Source organism: Epinephelus lanceolatus, chromosome 11 (genome assembly GCF_041903045.1).
Source record: "Epinephelus lanceolatus isolate andai-2023 chromosome 11, ASM4190304v1, whole genome shotgun sequence".
NCBI lineage: Eukaryota > Metazoa > Chordata > Actinopteri > Perciformes > Serranidae > Epinephelus > Epinephelus lanceolatus.
In genome coordinates this window covers 43,414,968-43,431,748 of record NC_135744.1, presented here as the reverse complement: position 1 = coordinate 43,431,748, position 16,781 = coordinate 43,414,968, and the positions used below count along the sequence as shown (strand labels likewise).

General features: G+C 39.5%; 2 protein-coding genes and 1 long non-coding RNA gene across 3 annotated transcripts in view; all 3 read left to right on the top strand.

Moving 5' to 3' along the window:
- The window catches only part of LOC144464766 (uncharacterized), a 130,961-nt gene that overhangs the window by 24,714 nt on the left and 89,466 nt on the right, over positions 1 to 16,781 (top strand). The window lies entirely within an intron of this gene.
- LOC117272657 (olfactory receptor 5B17-like) lies at positions 7,601 to 8,530 on the top strand. The gene has a single exon (XM_033651662.2). It carries the CDS (start codon positions 7,601 to 7,603, stop codon positions 8,528 to 8,530), a length of 930 nt encoding a protein of 309 aa, XP_033507553.1.
- LOC117269315 (olfactory receptor 5B17-like) lies at positions 14,584 to 15,549 on the top strand. Its single transcript, XM_033646266.2, has one exon. It carries the CDS (start codon positions 14,593 to 14,595, stop codon positions 15,547 to 15,549), a length of 957 nt encoding a protein of 318 aa, XP_033502157.1. The 5' UTR covers positions 14,584 to 14,592.

Sequence of the window (16,781 nt, the reverse complement as noted above, 5' to 3'; positions counted from 1 at the left end):
ATCCAACTAATCAATACGTGTACATTTGTAAGCTGTGGACTCTTGTGATGTCTGCGTTGTATTGATATGAAGAGGCCCAGGCTGTGAATATCTTTGGAGGCGATCTTCGTTTATTCCTCACAGCACGTGACAAAAACAAAATCCTCTGTCATACACAACCACGCAAACTCCAGCCCAGACACAAATTAAGCGACACAAGTTTACGCTAGTATAAAATGAACTTAAACAGCTTAGCAGCGCTAAAACATGGAAATTACTACGAGAGCAATGTAGCCTTACCTCTCCCACAGAGCACAACAGCAAAAGGGGAGAGGTAAGGCAGGAGACACCCCTTTACAGGTGGGGCACCCCCAAAGGTGAACGTAGGGGTACAGAAACTGAGTATCAAACGTTCCATATATTGACTACGGAGGCCTAAGAGTGTCAGGTAACAACAACACAAACAAATTTTGTAGAATTATAAGACTTATTTTTACAAATATACATTTGACTTTGTTACACTTATTACTGCTGTATAATTGACCCTGTCACACATTGACAAAGATTAAACACTCGTCCTGAGCCTGCACAGTTGTTCTAATGCTGTGCCCACTTGTAACCTTAGCTATGAATGGAGGGGAAAGAAAGATGCTTTGGCATGCTGCTTTTGTTAGCTGGGTCATTATATGAAAACGTGCCATTTCCCATTCTTAATGTTTAATTTTCAAAGTACTGTTTTAAAACTATTTATGACCCTTTTTTTTGGATTAAATAGATCCTTACCTATCAGAAATAGGTGCTGTGCCATCTCAGGCTATCTTATTTTTTTATTTTTTTCCACATTTAATAAACATGCATCTGTGTGTTTTGTCAACCGTGTTACGATACACCATTTAATGTTTGAAAATGTTTTAAATGCATATTTTCAACAAATCTGATAAACTATGAATGATAAATCTCCCCTTGTTACACTGAGTGTGTTTGTACAGTGGGAATATTGAGGTGTTTGTTTTATCCATGGATGAATATGCTCATTTGCAATTGACCCTTTCACAGCATCTTTCTTTTTAAGAACAGAATATGAAAACAAAACAATAATACCCACATCTGTTCTGTAGATTACTGGTTTCTTTTACTTAACATATAAAATGAGTTGATTTGACATTTGTGTTTTCATTTTTTGAATTATACTAGAATATTATACAAGTAACAGGGTTGACATCTCAGTAACAGGGTTGACAACAGTTACCATACTGCTAGTTTAAAGTGCAGCTTTGGGTGTAATGGAGATAATGGGACATTCATAAACCTTTAATTCAACATAACATTGTGCTGATAGTATATTAATATAGATCAGTATAGATCATTAACCTCATAGCTGAGAGGGAATTCGTACAAATTCATAGAAATTGTGCACTTGGTGACAAGTTTTTGAAATTTGGCATGGTGTTAAACTTGGTGGAGAGGTATAACATGGTCCAACATGGAGCCCATTACAATTTGGAGCAGATCCAAATCTCCGGTGAGGGCCATATTGAAATTTGTGGCTATCCCAACTTGGTTTTTGAAAACCTTATACCCATACCTTACACTATGCCAAATTTCAAAAACTTCATCACCAAGCGCACAGTTTTTTCAATTTCCCTCTCAGCTAGTGATGAAACTTGTAAAACCATGTATATAATGTAAATATTATTGGTACAGAAAGTATATTTTCATGTACTTGCAAAACCATACTTTTGTCAACCCTGTTACGCTAGAATGGTAACAGGGTTGACGAAAAATGTTCTTGGCAGCCATTACTAGCCATGTGGTGAAGATCATGAGACCACATGGTGTGCATTCATTAGAGGCTTATATCATATTATTTCTATACATTAAAAATTTCTATCAAATATCTTTTTAGCGTGTCCTTTTGTGGAAACAGGGCTGACACAATAAGCTCTTCCCCCTCTGTCAAACATTATATAACTCTAAGAACAATCATGAAAATAAGAGGACACTTACTTGTCTTTTCATCAGCATGTTCACAAAAGGAAGCTGATTTCACTCCCAGGAAATGATGCAACTTTCGGAGCAGTCCATTATCTCAGAAGGGGTGTTTTCATTAACAGTAACAGGGTTGACGACTCCCTGGCGACCCGACTAAATTGATGTTTTTTACAACATTTTACAGATATTAAGAATAAAACCCATTCACGAGTAATGAAATGACACTTGAGACTTTATATATAAGTTTATGTTTTTATGACAGTTTATGTTTTTAACTTTTACATTGTTTTAATGTTACAAGAGATATCATGGAAAATAAATTCTAAGATGTTTATAGTGTATTTATTGTTTATTGAGATTTATAGCACAGTTTTGTTCGCGGGACACAAAATGGCAGGTTTTCGTATAATGACCCAGCTGGCGGTTGTCTGCTGTGGATGAGCCTGGCTCAGAAGAACTGTGGTTCAAGTTCGGTCTCTGCTGTGCTGTTTATTTGTTCATTTCAGATCCTGATTAGTCACTGCCTCAGCAGCAACTGTTTTTCCTGGGGTCAATTAAAATCACAGTGGAATTAAAATTGACAAGCCAAAACAAAAACATTGTAAATTTACATGATAAACAACATGATATTCACACATAACAAAGGCAAAGCCAATAATTGACCTATGGCTAAGCCACGCCCCCTCCACTCACTCGGACAAACGATCAACATTCAGTGAGCGGCGCTATGGCAGGTGTCACAGTACACGGCATTTCACAGGAGGCAGTTGATGATTTTTGGGGACATAACGATCAGATGTCATTGAGACGTCCAGGCAGAGAATGTCCCAGTGTATGGGAATGGCTATACGCACTGTGATTGGCTCATTGTGTTTGAGGGCGGGGCTTAGCCATAGGTCAATTGTAAACAGAGCAGGGTGGGGATGGAAGGGTAATCACATATTCATGTACGATCTTTTTTTAATTCCTCAGTTTCATAGTATTATAGTTTTGTTGTTATTAGTTTGATTTTGGCTTTACTGTTGTAAGTGATTTTTTAAATTATCTCATTTTTATTACATTTTAATTTGTTTTTTTATAGTTAATGTTTTTTGATTAAAGATGTTACACATACATATACAGTACAGGCCAAAAGTTTGGACACACCTTCTCATTCAATGCGTTTTCTTTATTTTCATGACTATTTACATTGTAGATTCTCACTGAAGGCATCAAAACTATGAATGAACACATGTGGAGTTATGTACTTAACAAAAAAAGGTGAAATAACTGAAAACATGTTTTATATTCTAGTTTCTTCAAAATAGCCACCCTTTGCTCTGATTACTGCTTTGCACACTCTTGGCATTCTCTCCATGAGCTTCAAGAGGTAGTCACCTGAAATGGTTTTCCAACAGTCCTGAAGGAGTTCCCAGAGGTGTTAGGTCCGGTGACTGTGGAGGCCAGGTCATCTGCCGCAGCACTCCATCACTCTCCTTCTTGGTCAAATAGCCCTTACACAGCCTGGAGGTGTGTTTGGGGTCATTGTCCTGTTGAAAAATAAATGATCGTCCAACTAAACGCAAACCGGATGGGATGGCATGTCGCTGCAGGATGCTGTGGTAGCCATGCTGGTTCAGTGTGCCTTCAATTTTGAATAAATCCCCAACAGTGTCACCAGCAAAACACCCCCACACCATCACACCTCCTCCTCCATGCTTCACAGTGGGAACCAGGCATGTGGAATCCATCCGTTCACCTTTTCTGAGGCTGGTGACTCGGATGAACTTATCCTCAGAAGCAGAGGTGACTCTTGGTCTTCCTTTCCTGGGTTGGTCCTCATGTGTGCCAGTTTGGTTGTAGCGCTTGATGGTTTTTGCGACTCCACTTGGGGACACATTTAAAGTTTTTGCAATTTTCCGGACTGACTGACCTTCATTTCTTAAAGTAATGATGACTACATGTTTTTCTTTAGTTAGCTGATTGGTTCTTGCCATAATATGAATTTTAACAGTTGTCCAATAGGGCTGTCGGCTGTGTATTAACCTGACTTCTGCACAACACAACTGATGGTCCCAACCCCATTGATAAAGCAAGAAATTCCACTAATTAACCCTGATAAGGCACACCTGTGAAGTGGAAACCATTTCAGGTGACTACCTCTTGAAGCTCATGGAGAGAATGCCAAGAGTGTGCAAAGCAGTAATCAGAGCAAAGGGTGGCTATTTTGAAGAAACTAGAATATAAAACATGTTTTCAGTTATTTCACCTTTTTTTGTTAAGTACATAACTCCACATGTGTTCATTCATAGTTTTGATGTCTTCAGTGAGAATCTACAATGTAAATAGTCATGAAAATAAAGAAAACGCATTGAATGAGAAGGTGTGTCCAAACTTTTGGCCTGTACTGTATTTATCATATTATTATAAATATCATATATTTATCTACATTTATCATGACAGTTGTGAGTGTGTAAAGCACTGGCAGAACTGTCTTTTAGGTGTCTGTTCTTGTCTATTGACAAGTCTGGCTCACATTAGCCAGACTTGGCCATTTAAGCCTGGATTTGCCTTTAGCCTGCTTGATGGAATACTCCCTGGTGATCAGGTTGAGTTTAGAGAAGTTGAATAAAGATGACTGAAATAAAAACTTCAGGTTAATTATCCGCGTAACGACGAAGGTCGTCAGGGCTGTGAACGCCTGATTGGAGAACCAGGAGCGTCTCAGTCGGCTTATAAAAGATGGCTGCCAGTTGGTATCTGTTTTGGCTGGAGGAGCTTCATGTCAAGAGGTAAAGCTCACACACACACACACACAAACACACACTTGCTGTTGCTTTGTTGAAAAAGAAAACTGATATTTGAATGAACTAAATATTTATAATCAGTATTATATTATTAATTTTCTTAAATAATTAAATCCTCATACATTATATTGTCTTCTCGTCTCTGCTTCTGTCCTGTGTAACACCTTATTTAGTTTTCTTTATTTTCACTCTTCAGTCAGGCTGAAAGATATATTTTAAAACATCAAAGTTTTGACTGTTAATCCTCGTAAGAGACCGACCTCCCAGTGACTGAGCTTGGTCTTAGCTATCAGACATGATGGACGTCAGAGGGAAAATCTGACAGTTTACAAAAAGTTCTTTATTTATTAATCTCACAGCAGTCTACTGTCAGATCTGTTCACAGTTCTTGTAATGCTCATCAAAGCATTAATTTTAAACCGTAATTCTTATTCAGTTTGGATTCAGAAGGCCAGCGGAGTCGACCTGTCATGGTTGAGACACACCTGATAGAAATAATATCTAATCAGTGTATCATAAAATAGAAAGCAGACCAGAACCTGAGCAACATTCACACATTTTTAAAGCCAGGAAGTGAGACAGGAGTCCTCGTGATGTAGCTCACGTCTTTCTTATGTTTATTCATATTTTATTGTATTGATGTATATTGTAGTGAACATTAAAGCATAAAACATATTTTATATTTCTGAATGAAACGTTAGTTTATACAGTGTAATGTGGCACATATCTGTATATGTTTTCACACTTACAGTCTCAGCACAGTGAAGATATTTTTATATTTAATATCTTAGTGTTAAACAGCATAAACACATTTTATTCCTATTTACATTTTATTTTAATTTCTTTATATTTATATCTTCTTCTTACTTCACATCTGAGTGACTGTAGAGAATCAGAATTTTCCCGCAGGGATCATGAAAGTATTTCTGATTCTGACTCTAAATTATATTTTTGTAGAAATCTGACAGAGTTGACAAAAATCTGGGACGTATCTTTGAAGGGATTTAGAAGGTGAACATTTTCAAGAAAAAATATTGTAAAAGAAGATCATTAAAAGTTTTAGATTTGAAGGCTTTTAATGTATTTTTTAATGTTTGGTGTGAAGTTGTGAATTTCTGTCTGGGACGAGGCTGTTTCCTGGCACAGGGCAAGTTTAGAGGTCAAAAATAAAAGCAGGTCAAAATGTTTTATAAATAATATTTCCTTCATGTTTATTAATCCTATAAAACAATAATGTTTCGACCCTGAAACCAAATTTGTTTGTTTTTTTGTTTGTTTGTTTGTTTTTTTGGCAGGACATTTTGTCCCACTTCTCAAGAATGGGTGATGATCTTTAGCCCTTGTTTTGCTTGTTACTTTGAAGAACGTTAATTTTAATCTGTTGAAACATTTATAATTAATACTTAGAGCAGCATCACATGAGGCATGATGAACACATTAAAGACGCTGTGTATAAACGATGAAAGGTTTGATTGGAAAGACAAATGAATTTGTACTTAAAGATCAACTGATTAGAATTTGCTGGTTATGAATGCAATGTCTCAAGAAGGCCTTCGTGGAATTTCTTCAAATTTGGCACAAACATCCATTTGTATGCAGAGATTAACTAATTAGATTGTAATGTTTGTGGGTCAAACGTCAAGGTCACTGTGACCTTGCGTCCATCTCATTCTTGTGAATGTGACATCTTAAGAACACCTCTTTGGAATTTCTTCAAATTTGGCACAAATGTCAACTTTCAATCAAGGATGAATAAATTAGAATTTGGGGGTCAAAGACAAAAGGTCAAAGTGACCTTGCCCCTGTCTCATTCTTGTGAATGAAAACTCACAAGAGGGTCATGAGGGAAATGTCCACTTCAACTCAAAAATAAACTGATTAGAATTTGGTGGTCTAGGGTTAATGTGACCCTGCATCCATCTCATTCTCATGAACATGATATCCCAAGAGCACCTTAAGGGGATTTCTTAAAATTTGGCACCAACGTCAACTTTGAGTCAAGGATGAACAAATTACAAATAGGTGGTCGAAGGTCAAGGTCACTGTGACCTGACGAAACAAGAATTCTTTCAGTAATTATGACAAATCTTCACACAAATGTCTAACAGGATAAATTAATGAAGGTCAAAAGGTCAAAGGTCAGCTTGACTGTGACATCATCATGTTTTAACGTCATATCTCAGGAACAGAAGGGGAGACATTTGGTCAGATACTGAATTGGTGACTCTAATCTTGAAACTGTGCTGATTGTATAGATCTTGAGACATGAATGTAAACTGTAACTGCAACTTGCCTGATGCACAGAGGCGCACAACCATGAGGAAGTAGTTCTAGTTTACGTGTACACTGAGGTCACATTGACTCAGTAATAGTGAACAATGCCAGAGAGAAATCAGCAGATGTTTTTTTCTGTCTAAATCCCAGAGTTAGCATTTTTAAATCAGATGTTGTAACAGTGATAATTTGTATCTGAAAACACGGACAAATATACTGCTTTACATTACAAGACCTAATCTGAAGAACACGTGCACTGAACAAAAGTTTAAACATGACATGTTCAAATCACTGTTTTAAGCTGTCTCCAATGACATTTCCATGAATTTAGCATTACATCCAACCAACCATGCAAAACAAGGTGTAGCGGTACACATTAAAATTTGGGATTAGAAGATACTTTACACTCATGTCATTTATTTTTTTATATCATCAGACGTGTTGCTTCCTCAAAGCTGCACTTGTTTACCATCTTATGAATCATTAACACCATCATGTATGATGATAACTGTTACAGTGTTGACTCTATTCTTTGTCTATGATCCTCTGCAGGATCCTCCGTCTGCAGAATGGAGAACAACACTTTCAATATGGACATTTTACAGCTGGAGGGGTTAAAGGTCAGCCCTAAGTCCTCCATTCCTGCCTTCATCCTCCTCCTCCTCATCTACATCTTCATCATGGTGTCCAACATCGGCCTGGTGGTCCTGATCTTCATGGAGCAGAGCCTCCACCAGCCCATGTACCTGCTCTTCTGCAACATGAGCATTAATGATGCGTTTGGAGCAACAGTCATCATCCCTCGCTTGTTGAGTGACATTTTTATCCCAGGCACAGAGCGCTACATTCATTACATCGACTGTGTCATCCAGGCGTTCTGCGCTCACTTTCACGGAGGCACCTCTCACACGGTGCTCATGATCATGGCCTTCGATCGCTACGTGGCCGTCTGCAACCCCCTGAGATACACCATCATCATGACCAACAGGATGGTGGTGGCGCTGTCGGTGTCGGCCTGGGCGGTAGTTTTCTTTTTGATTTTAATCCTTGTGAGCCTCAGCATTCGCCTGTCACGCTGCAGGCAGGTTGTACTCAACCCATTTTGCGACAACGCCTCCTTGTTTAAGCTGTCCTGTGAAAACATAATCATCAACCACATCTACGGGCTCAGCATCGCCATGGTCATGATGTTTGCATCTATGTGCAGCGTCACGCTCACCTACCTGAGGATCGCCATAGTGTGTTTGAGTAGTAAGAACAAGGTGCTGAACAGCAAAGCGCTGCAGACCTGCGCCACCCACCTGGCCGTATACATCATCATGTTTGTGTCGGGTGCCATCATCATCATCCTCCATCGTTTCTCTCACTTATCAGACCACAGGAAGCTGGCGTCCATCATGTTCCACGTGGTTCCTCCTTCCATGAATGCTGTTATCTACGGACTGCAAATCAAAGCAGTCAGACAAAAACTTATGATCATATTTAACAGGAAAAAATAACAGTGTCAGCGGTGAACTGACTAAGAGCAAACATCAGGACACGGCAATAAAAAGCTGATAAATTCCACTGTTGATAGAATTTAAAATTCCTCAGTCTGACACAAACTGGTGGAAGAATAAAGAATGAATCAACCCCAGTGACCCTGGAATCAAAAGTGTTTGTTATATTTAAGAAGAGTCAGTGCACATTATTTAACTTGAGCACTTGAGTCCAGCATGTAAACGTGCCAGATTTAGCCACACAGGCTAATATTCGTCTGCAGTGTGTTTTTTCATGTATTTTAAAAATCTGATGCTAAAAGATTTTGCTGACGTGCTGCAGTCAGCCTGTTGTCTCATTTCGGGTGTTTCTGTTGTTGGAAGTCACTGGACCACAGATGATTTGTCATTTGTGCAGACCTACTGGACATGTGAAGGTGTCCCATCCTTTGTTCTCCGAAAGAAAGAACCTCCCAGGATGCCTCACTGTTCGCACCACGGTGTCAAGTCTTGCCCATGGACCCAGTTTCAAATATGATTAGGTACTTAGGTACTTTATGGGAAGTAATATAGTAGAGTTATTAGTCTGGATAACGGTTTCACACCTCTTTATTCCAAAGTACTGAAATATAGATGTGTTTTAACTCAACACTGTTCAGACAAAAAAATGATTACAGTGCCTCATGTTGTCCTGCAGTTGGTCAGGTGTATGTGTCCAATAATAAAGAGACAATATGTATTTATGAAATGAAGTTTCCTGCCTTTATTTATTATAAATATAACATTGGGCTAAAATTTTGGAAATGAAATTCCAAGAACATTTGCAAAAATCATTTTTTGGGGTCAAATAAATATGGTCGCACATTGCAAACATTATTTTTTAAGTATTAAAAGTTATCAGGCCGAACACAATGTCATTTTATAAGTACAAATCAAACAAAGTGGCATTAAATCCAACTGCTCATGGGATTGTTTATTTTCTGGCTCCACATTTATTTATACTGCATAGATATGGCTTTCAAAGTAATGTTCAAAAAAGGCTCTGTAATTATTTTTTTAATGGAAAACAATATGTTCTTATTAATGGTCATAAGTCAACAAGACATGTAATACAACGTGGTGTCCCGTAAGGATACATATTAGGACCCTTATTATTCCGAATTTATATTAATTATCTTGCTGCTGTATCTAATACTATATTTCCTTTGCTCTTTGTAGATGACACCAGACTTTTTCTCTCTAATAGAGACTTAACAAGTCTGATGAGAGAACTAAATCATGATCCTGTCAATTACTCGGCCTGGTTACAAACAAAGAAGTTGTAAGTAAATGTTATAAAGTAGAATTTTACATTGTTTGCAGGAAATCAGAAGCATGACAATGACCACATTAAACTTAATATTCATACTGCAGTTTTGTGTGGACGACTATTTTTCCAACCTGCTGCAGCAGAAAAACTTTGTGAGATTAGTAACCTTTTCTAAGTTTATTGTACGTAGCGCACCACTTTTTAGATTAAAATTAACTATTTTTTACATTAATACTCTTTAAATCTGCACATTTTTCTTTAAAGTGAAATGTGAGATTACTTTGTAGTTTTAAAACCAGTTCAGACCAAAGCGATGAGACGAGTTGAAACAAACAACTGTCGACGATCCATTCTGTAACATTGTAAAAAGCTGGCGGTTCACAGGAAGTGACCGCCATGAGACGGCGCATCATCTCTAGTCAACGACTCTCTGTGCTTCTGATCTGTAACGTTGACAGGAAGTGACCGCCATGAGACGGCGCATCATCTCTAGTCAACGACTCTCTGTGCTTCTGATCTGTAACGTTGACAGGAAGTGACCGCCATGAGACGGCGTATCATCTCTAGTCAACGACTCTCTGTGCTTCTGATCTGTAACGCTGACAGGAAGTGACCGCCATGAGACGGCGTATCATCTCTAGTCAACGACTCTCTGTGCTTCTGATCTGTGACGTCGACAGGAAGTGACCGCCATGAGACGGCGTATCATCTTTAGTCAACAACTCTCTGTACTGGTCCTGAATCTTTGGTCTGGACTGTGTTTCTGAATGAGCCATTAATATCTACACAAGGAGCAGGTCCTGGTCTACAGAGATCGCCATGTTGCACCGCCATCTTTCTACAGTAGCCCAGAACGGACAAACCAAACAGTGACTCTGGATAGAGACATTTACATTTTGATGTTTTTGCATCGGCCAGTGTAGTAAGAAGCTGCAATAAGCAGTGTTGGGGTTCCTCTGATTAGAGGCATGAAACTGTTTTACTTATTATCTTTACTGGTTTAAATCAGCTGTTCTGTTTGTTCTGGACAGGGTTAGACCTCTGTGGATGATTCAGCTCCTGGAGAAAAACCTCCTGAACCTCTGGGTCTTAAGTTATCAGAGACAAAAGGTGAGCACACATGAGCAGGGGCTGGACAAGCTCCCCATCTGTGACATGCCAAACAGCGTCAGAGAAACACTGATCCGTAATATGAAAGTGTCACTGACACCTCTGTGGATGAAAACCCTCCTGAACAATGAGCCTCACTGCTTGATGCCACTAAGTCTTACACACTGAGGCTTTAGGCGCAGTGTTGTCACAACAGAAAACTAAAAAGTGAAACATTAAAAAATGAAGAAACCTACTAATGTAACACATCAGTGGTTTGCAGTAACGTGCAATACCAACACCAATACTGTGGTGATTTGGTTGCACCCAACACATTTCATACACTGTTAGAGAAATATTGATAATAGTCACTTTAAGGATCCTTAATGTTTTTAATTATTCATTATATATCAAATGATGAAAAGAGACTCTGAGTTTAATGGATGTGGAGTCGACAACATACACAGTGATGCTGACACCAAGTCGACAGCAACAGTTGCCTGGTGACAAACTGTTGAGCAACAGGAGACACATTATAAAAAGTGTCTGTCAGCTCAGCTCTGGTCTGACTGGAGGACGCTCACATCCACAGTGGTAAACCTGACACACACACACACACACACACACACACAATCTATCGGTGATGTCTCCCACTGCTCACTGAATGTGTCTGAACTGTCAGATGTTTCACTGCGACTGAGTTTGTACTGGATGATTTCAACCTGCTTTGTGTAAAATATTAAAACTTTTGTTGTTAAAAAAAACATTTCAGTCGAGACACCCTCAGCTGAAAACAGTCTCTGCATGCATCGCTCAGTTTTGAGATTTTAGGAGAATTTACTTTGCTTCAGACAAGAGGAAAGAAAATGTCCAAAATCCACATGTATGTGTTCTTTTAGTTCAGGTTTCTGTTCTGGAAATTTGATTTTAATTAATTAGCGTTAAAACAAAAAAGTGGGGGAACTGTCCTAATATAAGTTTTAAATTGGGGAAGTTACATGGTGATATGTTTTATGTGACGCTATTGTCTTAATTTTGATCTGAAAATGTTTGGGATTTGACCATATGCATCCATCCATATATTTAAAGGCTGTTTTCTCAGAGTGAGTTTTTTCTCTGAGTCATAAATCTGCACTTAGCAGCTCCCACATCCACCAGACATCCCAGTTTCACTCTTGTCTGTATTCTTTTTGGTTGTTGACAGTGTTATATAATTTATTGAGTGATAAAACGGATACCTGAAATTTCCTCTGTAAAGACTTTTCACTCCGTACATGACGACAAAGTGAAATGTGAGAATTTTGAACCTGACTTTATCCAGTGTTCAGTCTTATTCAGTTGGATCCAATGTTTTGTTCTGTAAACATATGCAAACTAGTGCAGAATGAGAAAACGCCTCATTTGCAATTTCAACTGTAACATTTCAGAGAACTTGTAACACAAAATATAATTGTCTTACAGCAAATGAAAAATATATTTAATTTGTCAGTTCTTTGGTCGTTGTGGCGACTCATCTCCTGATTGGTCCTGGTTTTTATAAACAGCATCTGTGACAGGTTGATTCAGATCCTGTTTGTCTCCAGACTCACAACATCAGTGTCGATGTAATAAGCTGAAGATATGTTGTGCACAGCAGTGATAAAACACAGATTATCAAAGCTGCAGCAGGACACTTGGACGTATCAACAGATCACATATAAAACATAAAGGAGCTAAAACTTTTTGCATGGTGCCTCCATTTGTTTAATTGAAATCTGTTTTGTTTCTAATGTGTCATCTCAAGTTCAGACAGTACAGTGTGACACTGAACTGTAACTGCAGTGAAATTATTTAGTTTTGTGGCTCTGATTTAATGTGACAGTGCTGATGAGAGAGATCATGTGACCCTTAACATTTGAAGTCTTTACATACACGTGCAGGATCATCAGAATCTTGCCTTCAATATGTTTCTTGTACACACTGAACACTGAGGCAGATTTAAAGTAAAAATCCTGCAGGGTGATAAATCTGATTCTGATTCTGATTCTGATGAGTCAAAATTAGTGACTAAAATAAAGGACCTGGAAGAATTCACATAAAACCAGACTGGGGTCTGATTCAGGAAGACGTGACGTGAGGACATGTTGTCTCACTGTAAAAATGTTGCTGTAGATTTTAGAGTCACTAACAGGTGCTAGTACGTTGGTTTTATTTATGTGGATTTTTATTTACAGCATTATTATTGTGTTTCCAATTACGGTACAGTGGTAGTATTTGTAACTGCAGTATTGTAACTGTATTTTCCAGCTGGTGCAGTGGTTGGCATTGTCAAGAGGGTTCCTTCAGGTGGAGGAGCCCTTCTGTGTGGAGTTTGCATGTTCTCCCCGTGTCGCCGTGGGTTTCCTCCCACAGTCCAAAGACATGCAGGTTGCAGGTCAGCTGCAGTATTGCAATGTTGTTATTGTATTTTTCAATCAGTGTGATTTCTGAATGTCAGTACAGTATTTCAGTATTAGAGCTGCTTTTTCTATCAATTACAATATTATTACTGCTTTTTTAAATTCAAAATTACCGTTTAGTTTCATTTCCTTTAACCAAAATTTCAGTTCATAACTAATCACAGTTTTTACTGAGACTTTGTGAGCAATATGTTCCTGTTAAAACATCCTCGTGCAGTAAATCAAAAACCATCAGCGTCACGCCACATGTTGTGTCTGACTTTTGTCTTCTACATTACACTTCACACGTGTTTCATGATTTAGTTTTCACTTTCCTTTGTTCTTTTAACTTGCTGCTTTTCACCTCCATCAGCAGAATACATGTACGTTTCTGCAAACCATGGATACCTTACATTTGTACGTTGTTATGTAGCGGACACTTGATAACTTTATTTTGTAACAACCCTGTGGTTAACATGTGGTTCTGTTTAGGCAAGATTGTGTTTTGGTTCACAGAACCTGGTTGAGGTCGTCTGGTGGCTAAAAAGCCGCTAAAACTCAACAATGACTCAGTGAAAAACAAGTGCTTTTGGTGGCACTGGTCGGTAGAACAAGAGAAACTGGCGGCTAAAAATTAAACGTTTTTGTTGTCTGTTGTTCTCGTATGGTTTCTGTTGTGGATTCTATTCTGTTTACATTATTCTTATTTAGTTAAGATTTGACAGTCTGTGAGAGGGGCTCAGTAAGTTTGTTGTTTGATCCCCCAGAAGTTACAATCTTACAGTCTTCTTGTACTAATTCTTGACTGAGGCCTCCTAGAGGCCTAAAAGAAAATGGCACAGACTGAATGATTCACAGCTGAAGTGACTGCAACTATAATTGCTTTGTTTGCTCTCTTGTCTTCATACACCCTGAGGAAGGTGCAAGCCGACACGCACTGGTGTTTTTAATGACTCCTGCCCATTAAATAAAGGCTTCTTAATTTTTCCAAACCGACCTGAGTGCCTGGACTTTGATTTTTTTCTGCCTTCCATTTTTGTTGTTTGTTTGTCTTCAATGGTGGACTGCAGCTTGGCAGGCGTCTGTCCAACAATGCTTCCAGCAACTGCACTGTGGTTTCGTCGCAGAGCATGAACCACTGATGGATTATCCTGTCGTCATCATCATCATCATCATCATCATCACTCTGACAGATCAGGTTTGTTATCGAGCAAAGTGATGACTGAATTCTTTGTCTCTGATCCTCTGCAGGATCGTCCCTCTGCAGAATGGAGAACGAAACCTTCAATATGGATGTCATATCCATCGAGGGGTTAAAGGTCAGCCCCCAGTCCTCTGTTCCTGCCTTCATCCTCCTCCTCCTCATCTACATCTTCATCATGGTGTCCAACATCAGCCTGGTGGTCCTGATCACCATGGAGCGGAGCCTCCACCAGCCCATGTACCTGCTGTTCTGCAACATGAGCATTAACGATGTCTTCGGGGCGACGGCCGTCATCCCTCGCTTGTTAAGTGACGTTTTTACTCCAGTCACAGAGCGCTACGTTCATTACATCGACTGTGTCGTCCAGGCCTTCTGCGCTCACTTTCACGCAGGCACCTCTCACACAGTGCTCATGATCATGGCCTTTGATCGCTACGTGGCCATCTGCAACCCCCTGCGATACGCCACCATCATGACCAACAGGATGGTGGTGAAGCTGTCAGCGGGGGCGTGGGTGGCAGCCTTCATCTTTGTTGCCATCCTCCTGGGTCTCACTATCCGCCTGACGCGCTGCAGGCGGCTAATAATTAACCCATTCTGCGACAACGCCTCCTTGTTTAAGCTCTCCTGCCAAAATCTTCTCATCAATCACATCTACGGCCTCGGCAGCGCCGTGGTCGTCTTGAGCTCCTCCCTCGGCAGCGTCACGCTCACCTACCTGAGGATCACCATTGTGTGTCTGAGCAACAAGAACAAGGTGCTGAACAGTCGGGCGCTGCAGACCTGCGCCACCCACCTGGCCGTCTACCTCATCATGTTGGTGGCGAGCTTCACGCCCATGATCATGCACCGTCGGCCTGAGTGGGCGGACAATGGGAAGGTGGCGTCGGTCATGTTCCACGTCCTCCCCCCGGCCCTGAACCCCATCATCTACGGGCTGCAGTGTAAAGAGCTCCGGCAGAAGATTGTCAGCGTGTTTCAAAAGAACAAAGTCATGGACATGAAAAGTTTCCATAAATAAACACGCACAAAGCTGATGAAGGTCTCGTTAATCAAGCACCTCAAGTCTGATGCACATTCCTCCGTGACATGAACAAGTTTAGCTGAATTTAAGATATTAAGATTTTTATTTGACGTTACCTTGAATTTAACAGATTTTGCAACAGTTCTGATCCTGCAGTTTTTAAGCTCAAAGAAAGTGTTGGTTCCATTCTTTGTTTTAATTTTGACGACTGTAAAACTGAGATCATCCTCAATTATAAATATGTTTTAAGTTTCTAATTTCATTTTCTCATTGACACATCTGGATGTAATGAAACATCATTTCTAATACTGTTATATTTTTTGTTTGAACAATATTCTTCAGGGCTGACCCAAACTGTTGCCATGGTAATCGATGTATAAATCAGTGTTCAAATGCTCAAAAACTGAATCACCCCAAAAATCCAAAATAGCGCAAAAATTAAGATCTAGTAATCCATCATGATTTATTTGGCATTAACATTATTTATTAACTATTTTCAGACAAAGACATTTACACTTAGTGAGAAGATTCACCTGCAAGATGTCCAGTGTCTGCAGTTGTTTAAAGATTTGCAAAGATGAACCCCAAAATGTGGAGAGCCAGACGCTCCAAAGGAAGCCGTGATATCACAGACTGGAAAGTGAGAAAGACGGACCAGGTGTAGCTCACACAGCTAACGAGCCGTTAATCAGCACCTGCAGAGCCACCAAGCAAAGGAGACCTGGATCCCAGGAGGAGGGAGTCGTCACACGTGGAATAAAATATAAATACTCAGCTGAAGTATGGCTCTTGGACTCTTAGTTACACTGCTGAGTAACTGTGAGTTAAAGGTGAGGGATCTGCGGATGGTCTGCCGCCCTCTGACCGCAGAGCGTGACGAGGACGTCACAGGGAGTCAGCTGCCTGATTGAGACCTTGATTGGCTGTAACTGAGCACCTGGAGCTCTTGATGTCGTTAAAAGTGTCACACAGGTTACAGAGACATTTCTGGCAGCAGGAGGTGTTGATAGAAAAACACTGAAGAAATGAACAGTGAGACGTATTCACACAAGCTTTAAAAGCAACTTACATTTATTTTAATATTGCTTCATCCATTCATGTGTGAGGAAAATATTTCTGTTGATAACATATTTAACTCAAATCATAATTAAGAAGTTATCGTTCAATGCAAACGTAGTAAATTAGTAAGTTTGTTGATAAGTAAACAGCTAACCAAACATGTGATTGGC

Excerpts from the sequence above, each read along its gene's own strand:
- LOC117272657 (XM_033651662.2), top strand. The coding sequence starts at position 7,601 with ATGGAGAACAACACTTTCAATATGGACATTTTACAGCTGGAGGGGTTA.
- LOC117269315 (XM_033646266.2), top strand. The coding sequence starts at position 14,593 with ATGGAGAACGAAACCTTCAATATGGATGTCATATCCATCGAGGGGTTA.